A 16252-nucleotide genomic window follows, 5' to 3' on the forward strand; every position below is an offset into this window, starting at 1 on the left:
CACAGGACAGAGCAGAGTTTAGGGCTGTTGTACATAGGGTCGCTATGAGTCGCAAGCAACTCGACGGCACATAACAACAACAACAACAACAACAACAACAACAACAACTCTAAAGGTTTGTTACTTTTGTCCTGGTGGATAGACATTTCCCAGGTCAGCAATAAAAAACTTGGTTTGATATTTTTTGTCTGGTCTTGGACTTTAGTTTGTTTTGTGATTGATGTTGTTATGTGCCGTGAGCTGGAATTTACTTAGAGCTGAGGCTTCAGCAGGTTTTAAGACTGTTAAGTCATGCAAGAGAGGACTGCCCTGCCTTCTCCTGTGAAGCGTTGGTGGACTTGAATTGCTCACCTTTGAGGTGGCAATGCAATTCCTTACCACTAGGTCAGGTCACCAGAAGGCCCTGTCCTTTGGTTGGTCAATATATTAGGCATATAGACTTTGTAAAGGAGACACTTGTAGCTTACTATGCAAAGAAAGTACGTACCAAGAAGGCATTGGTTATTTTTTGCCTCCCTCTCCCACTGAAATAAAACATATTTTGAAATGGGTGAAAAGGAGAGAAGAGTGTGTTTGTTTGTCTATAATTGTAAATGTGTGTGTGTGTGTGTGTGTGTATAATATTTATGAGAAGGAAGTAACAGGAAGAATCAGAGAGAGAGAGGAGGTGAAGAACTGGAACACAACGCAAGAGCTATATCATCAAGAGGGCCAGAAGGAGCAACAACAGAAGGCAGGGCCAAGTGGAGACCTGGTGTGGGAAGGCTTAGGGGAAGCCTTCTGAGCTTGTAAGAGCTGAGAGGAGATTGTCTTACAATGAGCAAAAAAGACTTTGCTCACAAGCTTCCTGATTGATCTTAATATTGAGTCGTACACTGTTAGATCCTTAAAAAAACAACTGAATTTTAAGTTGTTGTTATTGTTGTTGTTGTTATGTGCTATTGAGTTGCCCGAGACTCATAGCAACCCTATGTACAACAGCCCTACACACTGCTCTAGCCTGTGCCAATCTTACTGTCTCCGACACACCTATCCCCATTACCCCAATCACTGAATCAATCCATCTCACTGAGGGTCTTCCTCTCCTGTGCTGTCCCTCCACCCTCCCAAGCATAACATCCCTCTCCAAGGACTGGACCACCTTACAACATGTGCAAAATATATCAGATGAAGCTTCAGAATCCTTGCCTCCAAGGCGCAGCCTGGTTAAAACCTCTCCAGGATGAACCTGCTCATTCTCTTAGCAGTCCATGGTATGTATATTCAATACTCTTCTCCAACATTACAGCTCAAAGGTATGAATTATCCTTCTATCATCCATAGTTATCGTTCAGCTCTCTGACCATGACCTGTATCAGGCCACACCTTAGTCTCCAGATTATCATCATTGCTCTTCAGTACTTTAGAGAAGTGTCTGACAGAAGACTTTCCCCATGAAGTAATGCTGTTTACAATCACAATCTTTTCACCATCACAATGCTGCCAGTTGGCCTAGTGGTGAGAATCTTTGTTTTCTCAATGTTGAGTTTCAATCCATATTGAAGGCTGCAGTTCTTGACCTACTACTTCAGGTTCTCAGTTCTACCAAGCAGGGTTATGTCATCTGCATAATTCAGATTGTTGATGAGTCTTCCTCTCATCCTGATGCCACATTTCTCCTCATAGACTGCAGCCTCCTGGATAACCCGTTCTTGGCACAACGTGGTAAGCACATGCAGGGCAGCATCTGTTTGATGAAATATATCAATTGGGATAATGTCAATTCCTTGGGCCTTGTTTTTTGCAAATTTTTTGAGAGTAGCTTGAACTTCTTCCTTCATCACCACAGGTTAGTTGAAAAATAGTTGTTTTATTAGAGAGATCTGGTGGCCTGCTGGGTAAGAAGGTACGTAGCAGACCTGAAAGCACATGGTTTAAATCTACTAGGTGCCACACAGGAGAAAGATGGACAATCTCCTCTCTTGAGATTCAGTCTCTGGAAAACCCATTTCTCTGACTTGACAGTATGTAATAACAACATTATGTTTTAAGAGTTTTCAACGCTAAACGTAGTTCATGGATTTGGAACTTCTTGCTGGTCTAATGGGCTAGTGATGGGATGGTGGATTCCTAGACAGACAAGATGACAGGACAAGATGGTAGTTGCCACCTGGAATATTGTGCCTTTTGTTGTCGTTGTGTCCCAACCCTCCAGTGGGTTTTGAGAAGCTGTATGTTCCATGGATCTTTAAAGGTCTTTTATTTCATAAGTGGATGGATAATCCTGCCTCCTAGTCTATCTTAACAGGGAGCTATATTAAAACATGTTGACCATGGGTGACCCCTCTGGCATGACACATTGGTGGCACAACTTTTAGGCACATCACAGCACTGACAAGTTACCTCAGTACAGCAAACTGTCAGGCAAGTGCTGTATTACTTAGAACAACGATAAACAAGTAAGAATAGCGATACCAAAGCTAAAAAGTAATCAGCAATATGTAAATCAATTCCCCAACACAACAAACTGAGATACAGAGAAGTCTCACAGTTTAGGAGGCTTCTTGTCCATGTCTCAGGTACCAGCTGTAAAGGAAAGCTTTCTCTTTCTGGTGGTTCTGCTCCAGGACCATCTTCCTGTGGATTACTGTCTCTGCTCTTATAGTAAAGCAAGCACATGAAATATCATGGGGCAGAGAAGCTGGACTCTATGAAGAAGAATGTGACATCAGAGTTGGACAAAGTCTCATCAATATCCTTCATTATGGGGGTGGCACAACCTTGCTTACTGAAAGTGAGGAGAACTTGAAGCACTTGCTGAAAAAAATTATTGTAGCCTTCAATACAGATAGCATCTCAATATCAAGAAAAAAAAATCCTTGCCATTGAACCAACAGGCAAAACCAAGAAAAGTGGAAAAACGGCCAAGACTGTCGATGACTTCATCTTGATGGATCTATAATCAATACACTTGCTATCGGCAGTCAGGAGATCAGAATATGTACTGCACTGGGAAAGGCTGCAGTCAGGACCTCTTCAAATTTTTTGAGGAGCAATGGTATCAGAGCACTAAGGTGCACCTAATTCAGGTCAAATTTTTTTTCTGTCACTTGTTATGCATCAGAGAGGTAGACAGTAATTAAGAATGACAGGAGACTTGATGCCTTTGAACAATGATGTCGGAGAAGAGTGCTGAATATCTCACTGTCAAAAAAACCTAGCAGACATGTCTTGGGGTATGTGCAGTCAGAGTGCTTCTTGGAGGCAAAGATGAAATAGCTTCACCTTATATAATTTTAGAATGTTGCTAGAAGAGGTTATTTCTTGGAGAAGGATATCATACTCAGAAAGGTGGAGGAATGACAAAGGAGAGAAAGACTCTCAACCAGGTGGATTTGACACAGTGACTGCAGCAAAGAACTATGCCAACAATGGAGAGCATCAGAGATTGTGAGGATGGCATAGGATAGGACAGGGTTTAGATCTATTTTCATAGGGTTGCTGTGATGGCATCTAACAACAACAACAAAATTACACAGGAAGAGAATACCCATCCTTCTCTAGCAGAGAAGCTGGCAGAGTGCCTTTGGGATTGCAGTGAAGCTTCTTACCACTAAACCTTCTAAGGAAATTTTTCTTACCACCAGAGCTCCTAAGAAAATGAGGCTTTTGAATAGTTGATCATGTTGTTGTTGTTATGTGCCATTAAGTTGCCTGTGACTCATAGTGACCCTATGTACAATAGCTCTGAAGCCTGCCTTATCCTGAGCCAGTCTCATTGACTCTGATACACCTATCCCCTAGTTACTGTATCAGTCCATCTCATCTGGGGTCTTCCTCTCCTGTGCTGTCCCTCCACCTTTCCAAGCATGATGTCCTTCTCCAAGGATCAGCCCTTGCTGGTCCCATGCCTAAAGAAGGTGAGATGAATCTTCAAAATCCTAGCCTCCAAGGAGAAACTTGGTTTCACTCTCTCCAAGACAGACCTCTGTGTTTTCTTGGTGGTCCATAGTATATTCAAGACTCTTCTCCAGGATGACGACTCAAAGGCATCAATTCTTCTGTCACTTTAGTCATTGTCCAGTTCTCTGATGCATAGCAAGTAATTGCGAAGACCATGGCCTGAATCAGGGGCAACTTAGTCTCTAGGATGATATCTTTGCTTTTCAGCTCTGGAGAGATCCCTGACAGATTTACCTAATGCAATTCATCCCTTGATTTCCTGACTGCTGGTGCCAGCACTCTAGTGGACAATATTATGATCCAAAATGTTCAGAAGTAAATAGTTGGACCTCTAGAATACTGGCTTCTAGAGTCTTGCTGGCAGATTTGACCCCCTCCTTTAGGTCCCAACAGGCAAAAAGAAGCCCATTCTTTCCAATAAAGCTCTGGCCACACATGATTCCAGATCTTTTTCATCATCCTCATGGCAGCCCAAAATTCAAGGACCGAGGAGGAAAGCCAGCTCATTAAACTGAGATTCAGTAATAATTTGGGCAGTTGCAAGTCTGTGTCAAAGTCAAAGGGAGTTTTGAGAAATACTGCCATGGAGTCCAGTCATTGGCCCTTTCCTAAAGCCCAAATGTAACTTGTACCTTGCAGCAGAAAAAATATATCCACTGACTGCACGGACAGTTGAGAGAATACAAGCTAAGACATAACAGGGTTGAATAACAGCATACTCCTCCCCAGTAGGCTGAATCTTGACCAGTTTTCCCTAGCCAGAGACTGAGCCCCCAGTGCAGCAGGTAGAGCTGACATGGATGAGATAGGCTTTGAAGCACTCTATTACACAGAACCTGGGATAAAAAATTATACCTTCCATATTTGCCCTTTATGACTAGTTTTAAGAATCAGTAGTTATTGATCAATAATTACTAGTAGACTGAAACCTTAAGAGATTCTTAATAATCTCTCCTATGTAACAGGGAAGGTGTTGAAAGTGGTTAAAGTAGGAAAAAGAACTTCTAAAACGTAAAGACTCAGACACATGTTTGGCACCCTAGTTGGCTCATGCTCACAAGTCGTTGGGGCAGTGCAGTGGGGGCTCCAGCACACAGGTATTTGCGGGAGTGCAGAGAGGGCTCCCACCCACAAGTCCCTGGAACAGTGCAGAGGGGGCTCCCACCCACAGGCCCCTGGGGCAGTGAGGAGGTAGCTCACGCTCACAGGTATTTGGCTCAGTGTGGAGGTGGAGTTGGTGACTATTCTGGAGGCTGTAAGAGCACCTGGAGGGTTGGGTTTCCTTCTAGTTCTGCAGCAACTCCAAGTGGCCCTGTACATGAGCTTCCCTTCCCAGCCAGCTGTGACCACCTGGGACAGGTGTACAGAGCGGCCAGGTGCACTGACAAGATTTCCTCTCTGAAGCCAACCCGCATCTTCAGCTGCCCCAACCACTCTTCGTACCTTGCCTTTCCTCTAAAGGATATCTCTTTGTCATGCTGCCTGTCTGTACCTGTGGCTCCTGCCAGCCCAGCTCTAAAACTACACACAAATATTGTTGCAGGACAATGGTGCACTCAATAGTCTTTGACTATAGGGTTGCCTTGGTTCCTAACTTCTGTGTTTGTGTTCTATTCAGGGAGAAACAAAGGTCACATTTGGTACAACTCCAGCTCTGGCAGAATGGAGCAGTCAGGAGAGAGCCAGCTAGATGCCAAGACAGCGCAGTGCCACCAGGCTGCCCAAAGGGGGTGAGTCCAAGAAGAGGCCCATTCGAGGCAGGACCTAAGACGAGCGAGGCAGAAGTGGCTTCTTGTACCATCATCCTTAGGATTGATGATAAACCTTCCAGAAAACCCAAGACTCTAGTCAAGGTGTTTTGTTACCTTTTGATTAATTGCCAGCTCACTAACAAGTGAAGGGTTAGGGGTAGCAGATGCAGTTCACCTGACCTTCCTGGAACTTATTTTCAGGTCTGTGTGAGCTAGAATCAACTCACACCCACTTCATCTGAGGATGGCTAGTGGTGGGACTCACACCTCCTTCATGGTAGATTTGGGTTCAATTACCAGCAAACACACCTCTGGTAGGGGGCTCCATCTATCCAGAGGTTTGGGTGTCGCTGTGCTGCTGAACAGGCTTCCATGCAGGAACCAGACTTAAACTAGAAAGGAAAGCCTGGAGATATTAAGATGAACCACCAGAAACTTCATGGAATCGCAATCTCCAGCCATCATGGGCGTGGCCATGTACCAGGCAGGACAGGATTGTGATGAATTAGGGCTAATTTCATAGGAGCTAACAAGTAAACCAATAAAATCATCAATGGAGAGAAGAATGATGTTATCAAGGATTTAATTTTTCTTTGATCAATGACCATGGAAGCTGCATTCAGATGGTCTACTACCAAGGACTTCTTACAAAGTGCTAAAGAGCAAGCATGTCCCTTCAAAGTTTAAACAGTCACTTGACCCCAGCCATAGTATTTTCATTTGCTTCTTTTGCATGTGTAAACTGAATGGATAAGGAAGATGTAAGAATTGATGGCGTTGATCTGTGGTGCTGGTGAAGTAAATTCTACCATGGACTGTCAAAAGAACAAACAAGGCAGAACCCGGAGCTGGGACGACTGGCGCGTTCCTCCCCGCAGCCCACCACCGCCCGCCCCTCCGAGCGCCCCCCTCCTCTGTGAGCGCCCAGGAAATCACCACCGAGAACACCATGCCCTACCCATACCCAGCGCTGACCCCGGAGCAGAAGAAGGAGCTCTGATATGCGAGCATCGTTGCTCCGGGCAAGGGCATCCTGGCCGCAGATGAGTCCACCGGAAGCATTGCCAAGTGCCTGCAGTGCATTGGAACCGAGAACACCGAGGAGAACCACTGCTTCTACCACCAGCTCCTGCTGACCACCGATGACCGCGTGAACCCCTGCATCGGGGGTGTCATCCTCTTCCATGAGACCCTCTACCAGAAGGCGGATGATGGGCATCCCTTCCCCCAAGTCATCAAATCTAAGGGTGGTGTTGTGGGCATCAGGGTAGACAAGGGCATGGTACCCCTGGCAGGGACAAATGGCAAGACCACCACCCAAGGGGCTGGACGGGCTGTCCGAGTGCTGTGCCCAGTACAAGAAGGACGGAGCTGACTTTGCCAAGTGGTGCTGTGTGCTGAAGATTGGAGAGCACACCCCCTCAGCTCTTGCCATCATGGAAAATGCCAACGTGCTGGCCCGTTATGCCAGCATCTGCCAGCAGAATGGGATTGTGCCCATTGTGGAGCCTGAGATCCTCCCTGATGGTGACCATGACCAGAAGTGTTGTCAGTATGTAACTGAGAAGGTGCTGGCTGCTGTCTACAAGGCTCACCACATCTATTTGGAAGGCACTTTGCTGAAGCCTAACATGGTAACCCCCAGCCAGGCCTGCACAGTTTTCTCATGAGATTGCCATGGCAACTGTTACAGCACTGCACCGCACAGTGCCCCCCGCTGTTACTGGGATCACCTTCCTGTCTGGAGGCCAGAGTGAGGAGGAGGTATCCATCAACCTCAATGCCATCAACAAGTGACCCCTGCTGAAGCCATGAGCCCTGACCTCCTATGGCCAAGCCCTGCAGGCCTTTGCATTGAAGGCCTGGGGTGGGAAGAAGGAGAATCTGAAGGCAGCTCAGGAGTATATCAAGCAAGCCTTGTCCAACAGACTCACCTGCCAAGGAAAGTACACCCCAAGCGATCAGGCCAAGGCCGCAGCCAGAGTCCCTCTTCGTCTCTAACCATGCCTACTAAGTGGAGGTTTTCTAAGGTCACCCCCCTCGACACTCCAGACCCCAGCACCCTCTTAAACTTAACACTTAAGAAGGGCCTCATCTGGGGCTTCAGGCTACTCCTTCCCATCACTCTTGCTGCCCTTGTGATATTGGTGTGTGGTGGCATCTCTGTTTGCTAACTCCATCACCTTTTCCAACCCACTGCCAAGAAACAACTATTTAAGGGGGAAAAAAACCAAAAACACAAACAAATCTGTCTTGGAAGTTCTCAGAGTGCTCCTTAAAGCAAGGGTGGTAAGTCTTACATAACTGGGCATGTTAACAGGAGGAGCCTTTCCTGCAGAAAGATATGCTTGGAAAGGTAGCGGTTCAGCAAAGGAGGACACTCATTGAGATGGACTGAAACAGTGACTGCACAGCAGAGATTATGAGGGTGGAGCTGATCAGGCAGGTGTTATTCTGTACATGAGGTCACACTAACTTGACCACTGGCGTTAGGAGCCACCTAACACCACCACTTACACTGTTCCATGTTGCTCAGATTCAAAGGTGTGATGCTCTCTGCACGTTTAGAGTGCTGGGGTACGATGACAGCAGTAGTTTGAGCACAGAGAGGAGAAAGTTGTCTTTCAAATTATCATGAACAATTAGGTCATTTTTACTATAAACTGTGGCTTAGACCTGCAGAACCATAAATGCCACAGAAAATTCAAGGAGAGGTAATTAAGTAAGAGCCACAATTCTCAGAACTAAAAGTCCTGACATTACACATTGGACCCAGGGTTGTGGGGGTTTCATGCCTGCCCACCAGCCATCTATCAGCTAAGTTTGTTTTGGAACTTCAGACATCAACACTCCATTTGAAGTTTTTTAGTCAGCAAATCCTATGGATGTAGAATTTCAAAACCCAGAAAAGACCATTAATATCCTAACTTGGTTTTCCTTGATTGTAGTGTATCTGCCCTTTAGTGCATAATATGTCAGGCTGCTGACAGAGAAGCTGGTAGTTTGGATCTACCTTTTACTTTTCTAGGGAGGCCTGGTGGTAAGCACCTGTGATGCAATCTCAAAGGCATGCAGTTCAATCCACCAGCTGCTGTGCAGAAGGATGAGCAGTCTTTGAAAATCCGCTGGAGGGGTTTTCAGAGTCAGCTCTGACACACAACAAAAACAGTTGTGTCTCAGGAGAAAAATGGTCAGTTTTCTCCCATAAAGAAACCCAGTGGAGGGTCACTTTGATTCTGAGTGTACTTGATGGCAGTGGGATATTGACACCTCAAATACTGGCCATTACCCATGGTTTCTGAGAAACATGTAATTGTACTGTGAACACTCAGTCCTCACTCAGAAAACACAGAACAACTTTTTGTTCTGCTGTGCCCAGCATTAAAAATAGCCCAGCTGAGTGTGGGCCCACAGCCCTCCCCAGGCAACAGACCCAGCGTTACCCCAGCATCATGACAGAAGACAAGCAGTGTAACATAGACCTTTTAATCATGAGAACTTACAACTTGGCCACAGCCGCACTGGGAGGCAAGGTGGCCAGACAGAGGTGAGGACAGACCTGCCTGGTACACTCCATCTAGTACTCCTCCCCTTCCTCAGCCTCCGCTTCCACAGAGTCGACGCCCACCTCTTCATAATCTTTCTCCAGAGCTGCCAGGTCCTCCCGGGCCTCGGAGAACTCCCCTTCCTCCATGCCTTCGCCCACATACCAGTGCACAAAGGCACGCTTGGCATACATGAGGTCGAACTTGTGGTCCAGGCGTGCCCAGGCCTCAGCGATAGCTGTAGTGTTGCTCAGCATGCACACAGCTCGCTGCACCTTGGCCAGGTCACCCCCAGGGACCACTGTGGGCGGCTGGTAGTTAATGCCCACCTGTCAGACAAAAGAGAAGAAAGCAGTGTGTCAGGGAGGCTTACGTCTCATAACAAATGCAGAAATAAAAGTTTTACTAGAAGAAAATACACGTGGACACTGCAAAGCAAGCACAGTTCACCCAGCACGAACACTCTGCTGTAACCCTCTGGCACCTGGCAGGCAGGATGCCGGATGGTGAGGCTGATGGCTTCCACAGGTAAGGAGACAGAGGACAGGAAAGCCTGGAGCAGCACCTGCCTCAGGGCCTAGTGTTTCAGAAAAAAAGTAGACAAAGGACCAGGTAACAAGACTCCTCTGAAAGGGAGCACTAAATTCTTTTCTGTCTGCCTCAACAAAGTGGTAATCCATTTCTGTGGCTGAACATTTTCCACTCAGATGTCCCCACAGAGGATTGCACACCCACCTCTGCCTTCCCCATCAAACAGGGCCAGGTGACGGTCAAGGTGTCCAGAGATGCTTCTTACAGCACAAGGTGTTCTGTACACCACTGAGCCAAAGGAGTGGCATGCCTAGGTTAGAATGGGAAGCTTAAGAGCTTTCCAGATCTGACTAGAAGCACACAGGAGCACTACAGCAGAGGTCTGCCTTTGTTCTGCCAAGGGAAGGCTGCACACCATGGTCTCTGTGGGCCATATTCTGTGGCAGGAACTGAGCAGCACACAATCAGGCATAAGAAATCTATAAATGAGGATGTATGACTATGGGTAGATGAAATCTGTATAGAAGCAGCCAGCTGTTATAAACACTCAGGCTGACCCCTAACTAGGAGGTAAATGGGAAGAGTAGGCAATACTACCTGAAATCTACTGCAGTCACTGACCTAAAGCAAAGAAATTCTAAACCAGTTGTTGTTAGGTGCTATTGAGGGGATTACAACTCATAGCAACCCTATGAACAACAGATCTGAACTCTGTCCTATCCTGTGCCATCCTCACAATTAGCCTCACTCTAGAGCTCACTGCATCAGTCACTGTTATCAATCCATCTGGTTGAGATCACCTTCCCAAGAATGAAGTCTCTCTCCAAGAAACAGCCTCTTCTAGAAACATGTCTTAAGTATTTAAGATGAAGCTTTATCATGCTTGCCTCCAAGGAACATTCTGTTTCCAAGACATAACTTGGGGTTGGGTTTTTTTTTTTGCCATCTATGGGATATTCAACATTACTCTCTAACACCACCGCTCAAAGCCATCAGTTCTTGTCCTGTCATCCTTACTGTTCAGCTCACTGATGCATAGCAATTAATTAAAAAGACCATGGCCTGAATAAAGCACACCTTAGTCCTCAAACTGACATCACTACTCCTCAAGAATTTGGAGAGGTCCAAACCAGGAGGCATAAAAAGCCCAAGGAAGCACAGTTCCAAGGGAGAAAAAAAAATGGTAACTGGTAGGTATCAAGTCCTGGAGAAAAACAAGGAGTGCCAGTCAGATTTCTAGCACAGAGCCTATGTAAGGTCATGGCAAATGTGTTTTAGGCAAAATAAAGTCTGAATTTCTAGGTCTACCAAGAGAAAAACAAGATGACATCATTGTCCTCACTAAGTCAACAATCCCTTATGACTTTCAATTGGATTAGATTTCTTCCAACTGAAATGAACCAAGATTAAGTGAAAATTATCAGTTTATGTATACATTATCCATGTGATAAAAAAATTGCCTTTAAAACGTCTTTATGTCTGTGATGAACTAATGCTTTCACAGCTGACCCTCCAGAGGGTTTTCAGAGGAAGTAAATTTCATAATAGTGTCCATCTTTCTCCTGACACTAATTCTTCACTCAAATAAGAAAAGGTACAGAGAAAATGCTTATCACAGTGGCTACATGTATATAGTGACAGTGCAAGAAAACGCAAAAGACAAAACTGAATAAAATTCTCACTCTAGTTTACTCATGTTTAAGAAAAAACCTAATGGCCATGGAACAGGACTATCTCCCCAAAGAACAGCACTATCTCACAGATCTGCCTCTTTCTGTGAGGTACAACTACCACTCTTACCTTAAATCCAGTCGGACACCAGTCCACAAACTGGATGGTGCGCTTGGTCTTGATGGTAGCAATGGCAGCGTTGACATCTTTGGGGACCACATCTCCTCGGTACAGCATGCAGCAGGCCATGTACTTGCCGTGGCGAGGGTCACACTTGACCATTTGGTTGGCCGGCTCGAAGCAGGCATTGGTGATCTCGGCCACTGACAGCTGCTCGTGGTACGCCTTCTCAGCAGAGATGACAGGGGCATAGGTGGCTAGGGGGAAGTGGATGCGAGGGTATGGGACCAGATTGGTCTGGAACTCCGTTAGGTCCACATTCAGGGCTCCATCAAACCGCAGGGAGGCAGTGATGGAGGACACAATCTGCCCAATGAGACGGTTGAGGTTGGTGTACGTGGGCCGCTCTATGTCGAGGTTGCGACGGCAGATGTCGTAGATGGCTTCATTGTCCACCATGAAAGCACAGTCGGAATGCTCCAGGGTCGTGTGAGTGGTGAGGATGGAATTGTAGGGCTCAACCACGGCCGTGGAGACCTGGGGTGCTGGGTAAATGGCAAATTCCAGCTTGGACTTCTTGCCATAGTCCACCGAGAGCCGCTCCATGAGCAGAGATGCAAAGCCTGAGCCGGTGCCGCCCCCAAAGCTGTGGAAGATGAGGAAGCCCTGCAGGCCTGTGCACAGATCAGCCTGGGGAAGAACAGAAAAAGTGAGCTGTACCTGCAAAGCCACCACTGAGCACCACTACTTGGGTCCCTCTGCAGTACAGGCATAGGCAAACCTGTCCTAATGAACATTGAAACACGCAGGGCAAAAGAAGAAACACTGACAGTCATGATGCCATCCAAGGCACACTTTAAACAAAGGCCACTACAAGTACACTTGGACTTAATTCTAGCCCAGGCTTTGCCAAAACGACCTCCCACTCACAGGCCTAACCTCTTGCCCCAGACCACACTGGTACAAGGCCTGTTGAGCACCCTCTTCTCACCAGTTTGCGGATCCTGTCCAGCACCAGGTCTACGATCTCTTTACCAATGGTGTAATGGCCTCTGGCATAGTTATTGGCTGCATCTTCCTTGCCTGTAATGAGTTGCTCCGGGTGGAAGAGCTGCCGGTAGGTCCCCGTGCGCACCTCATCTACAAAGAGACCCAGTGCTCTATGAGCCCCAAAAGCTTCCTGTGCTCATCATGGTGGGCAGACTGGGGATCTAGTCACTTCCACCACCTCAGGCTACTCCTCTTTGGTCAACAATGTTAGTGTCCTATAAAAAAGGAACTTGTGCAATCACCAAATCAAATGCCATTTCTAGTTACATGTATTGCAACAAGCTGACTTAAGCATCCTGTACCCAGGAAACTCACAGCAAAAAAAGCCAGCAGGACCAGTTTAGCTGGAGGGTAATACAGCTAGCTAACTCTCTCTTACATACTCTTTCCCTAGGTCCTATATTTCTCACAGTTGTGGCTCCATCAAAGAATGTTTTTAAAATCCTTTAAATACCAGACAGAGCTGGGCCACCATTGATTTCTGGCAGGTAGGTAGTTCCATCAGGGCTTCCTATGTGGCCATGGTCCTGCCGCTTCGAAGGGACATTCTGTCACCTGTGGGTGGCCTCTCAAAGTTGCTGTCATTACAGCACTTGCTGGAGATCACCTTGGGCTTCTAATTGGAAAGAACCAAAGGAACCTCCTAGTTTATATTTTTATTCTCAAGACAGAGACCCAGTGTTTGGGCAAACCAGCACCCATTGCCCTTCATGCAGGCAAGGCCATGGATGCAGCTGACCCTGGAGGAGGCAGTCAGGAGGGGCCACCATCAGCCCATCCTACTGCCAATACAGCAGCCTTTCCTCTCAGGGTCAGCTTTCCTAAGTTAGAAGCTCCATTTTCTAGCTAACCTGCACTCCTCAATCGTTGCCATCTCACAGGGCCCTGGACACAGGGGGGGTTTTAACCAGCTCTCCCACTGCCCAAGCAAACCACCACCTACCAACCACAGTCGGCTCCAGGTCCACAAACACCGCCCTGGGCACGTGCTTGCCGGCCCCGGTCTCACTGAAGAACGTGTTGAACGAGTCATCCCCACCACCAATGGTTTTGTCACTTGGCATCTGGCCATCAGGCTGAATTCCATGTTCCAGGCAATACAGCTCCCAGCAGGCATTGCCAATCTGGACACCTGCCTGCCCCACATGGATGGAGATACATTCACGCTGTCAACCAGAACACAGAAGGGAAACTCATTAATCTTCCAAGCTATTTGGAAGTACATAGTATGCTAAGCGTTATAAATTAACTTTTTAAATAGTGTTTCAGAATATTGCCAGCATACTTGAACTTTATCTCCTGAGACCGCAGGAACCCCTTTACCTTTGTGAAGTGACTTCTAAATCTTAAGTGTTTACGTGCCATGCAGTGGATTATATGAATCAGCAATCTGAACCTTGATGGTATCCTGTACCTATTGATAGTTATTAGCCCATATTAAGACAGACTTTTGAGGTCCTTAAAGTCGCCCTGCTGGCACAGTGGTTAAGTGCTGAGCTGAACCTGAAAAGTCTTGCAGTTTGAACATAACCAGTAGCTCTGCTGGTTAAAGACCTAGTTGTCAATCTGTTCTGATAAAGATTACAGCCTAGAATCCTGTAGAGTTTTTCTCTAACACATTCATTTCCTTGATTATTAACTATAAGCCTGGTTGCTAATAATTTTTAAAATAATTTTTGTGATTTTAACTGAAGTTTACATAAAATCTGGATTTCCATTTATTTATTGTTGCACATTTTCTTCCCCATCCTCCCCCAGTTCACTTTTTAAAAAATTTATCCACTGTTGCACAATGTCCTCCCTCCCCCACCCAGCCCACTTTGCTATGCATCTCATATTCTGGACTGTTTTCATGCAAATAATGTGTAATCATATAATCCTTTTAAACAATTTTTCACTGATCTGTTCCAATGCAGTAAATGCAGTATTCATTATTTACTTCTTTTCTTACTTTTCCCCCCCAAGCCCCCATTGTCAGTCCTGTTTTTTAACAGTGGCATTATGCAGTATTTGTCCTTTTGTGACTGAAATATTTCACTCAGCACAATGTTATCCAGGGTCACCCATTTTGTGTAATACTATATGAGTTCCTTAGTTTTTCAGTGCAGTATTCTCCTGCATGAATATACTACAGCTTCTCTATCCATTCCTTTATTGATGAGTAGAAACAGTAATCTTTAACATTTGTAGAGGGACCTTGTGACCAGAAGTGTGTATTTTAAAGCCAACACTGTTGCTTCTCCTCTCAGGTACTAGAATCTGGTCCTTTTCTACTGAGTTAGGGCAACCAGGAAAGTGCACTGGAGACTGCCCATCCTTCTCCCAGGATTACCCGGAGGACTCCGTCCTCTGTGATTGCAATGCCGCTACTAACCACTAGTCCCCTGCTGTTGTCGTTGTCGTTGTGTACCGTCTAGTGAGAATCAACCCATAAAAGACTCTCCAGCTATGGTAAATAGCACTGTGAGCTGACTGTCTATCCTCCCATGCAGCAGCTGCTGGATTCAAACCTTGTAACTGAGCACAACCGTTTCTTTACCACGAAGCTATCACAGCCCCTCACGAGGCCACTGCTATAATCTGAAAAGTCTCCTAAACGCTATCGCTAAGGCGCGCTTGTAGTAGACACTTCCTGTGGCCGCTCTGTGGTGCCCAGGCCTCGAGGCGCCCCTAGGCCCTAACACTCCATCCACTGGGCCCCTCACTTGAAGACCACTCTCCAGGCCATCTTGCCCGCCCTGTAGTCCCCACGGTGTGTGGGTGAGTTCCCTACGTCCGGAAGCAGGACTCTGCCCGGCCCCTGGCCTTACCATGGCGAACTCTGATGCTGCGTCTGCTGCAAAACCGCTGCTCGACTTCAACCGCCTCAGTAACGACCTCAACTGATCTGCAGCTCTAAGCTTACCCGATTGGACAGCTCCTGCCCGCCTCCCATTGGCCCAACTCTAGTTTGTCTCTTTTGATTGGGCGCCTCTCTAGCTCAGAAAGATGAGGCATTCTGATTGGATGGGGTTTGGGCGGGAAGGTTTTGAGTATTCAGTTGGCGGGCAAACTGAGTTTGGGCGCTCAAAGCAGCTATGTTGCAGCCAGGCGGCTGTGGTGTGAGGCGTTACTACTGTTCTGTTGTAAAGCTTGACTATTCACATGCCGCTGACCACGCCAGGAGTCCCAGGCCTGCTCCACACGGCACCTCTTACCTAGATCTTTGCAAATATGACAGCCTCCCACTCATCCCAAGGCTTGGTGTCTGCTCTTTTCTACCCCTTTTCGGTGTAGAAAGGGCTTTTCCGCTCAGTACCAGCAAACCACTCAGAACTTGACTCCTTTAGGCAGAAAGAGTGGGTTTCTGTAGAGTTGGATTCCTGGATCTCTGGTTCAGAGAAAAAGGGGAAAGTGAGGCTGGGGTTCAGTGTACATTTTGGGGGCTTTTTGCATCCAATGTGTAGTCACTTCTGAGAAAGGGAACGGGGAGAATTCAGGCATACCCCAATTTATCAGTATAAGGGGGAGCACCTCATTCTTTGCTCCTACATTGATAAAACAGACCCTCAACTTCCTGGACTTGGGGAGTTGAGTTCAGGTATTTTGGAAGAAAAGCGAGGTGTTCAATTCTCTCCGCCCCCCCCCCCCCCCCCCCCCCCC

The 16252-nt window shown here is 46.7% G+C and overlaps 1 protein-coding gene and 1 pseudogene across 1 annotated transcript; one reads left to right on the plus strand and one right to left on the minus strand.

Annotated features, from left to right (window-relative positions):
- The first annotated feature begins 6642 nt into the window (after nucleotides 1–6642).
- On the plus strand, nucleotides 6643–7707 carry LOC102857525 (annotated as a pseudogene).
- Nucleotides 7708–9194: 1487 nt separating this feature from the next.
- LOC102861178 (tubulin alpha-3 chain-like) lies at nucleotides 9195–15423 on the minus strand. The gene is made up of 6 exons (XM_006901555.1): nucleotides 15316–15423; nucleotides 14943–15023; nucleotides 13554–13776; nucleotides 12552–12700; nucleotides 11570–12250; nucleotides 9195–9567 (listed from the first exon to the last, which is right to left on the minus strand). Exons 1-6 carry the CDS (start codon nucleotides 15421–15423, stop codon nucleotides 9271–9273), a joined length of 1539 nt encoding a protein of 512 aa, XP_006901617.1. The 3' UTR covers nucleotides 9195–9270.
- Between the last annotated feature and the right edge of the window lie 829 nt (nucleotides 15424–16252).

Source organism: Elephantulus edwardii, unplaced genomic scaffold (assembly GCF_000299155.1).
Source record: "Elephantulus edwardii isolate Elephantulus edwardi_28Jun2011 unplaced genomic scaffold, EleEdw1.0 scaffold00330, whole genome shotgun sequence".
Taxonomy (NCBI): domain Eukaryota; kingdom Metazoa; phylum Chordata; class Mammalia; order Macroscelidea; family Macroscelididae; genus Elephantulus; species Elephantulus edwardii.

What these genes read in the sequence shown, in the direction of transcription:
- LOC102861178 (XM_006901555.1), bottom strand. Translation starts at nt 15,423, where the DNA reads ATGGTAAGGCCAGGGGCCGGGCAGAGTCCTGCTTCCGGACGTAGGGAA. An exon ending in CAGAGGACGGAGTCCTCCGG is followed by an intron (nt 13,777 to 14,942) that starts GTAATCCTGGGA and finishes TCTGGTTGACAG; the next exon opens with CGTGAATGTATCTCCATCCA. An exon ending in GGTGTCCGACTGGATTTAAG is followed by an intron (nt 9,568 to 11,569) that starts GTAAGAGTGGTA and finishes TTTGTCTGACAG; the next exon opens with GTGGGCATTAACTACCAGCC.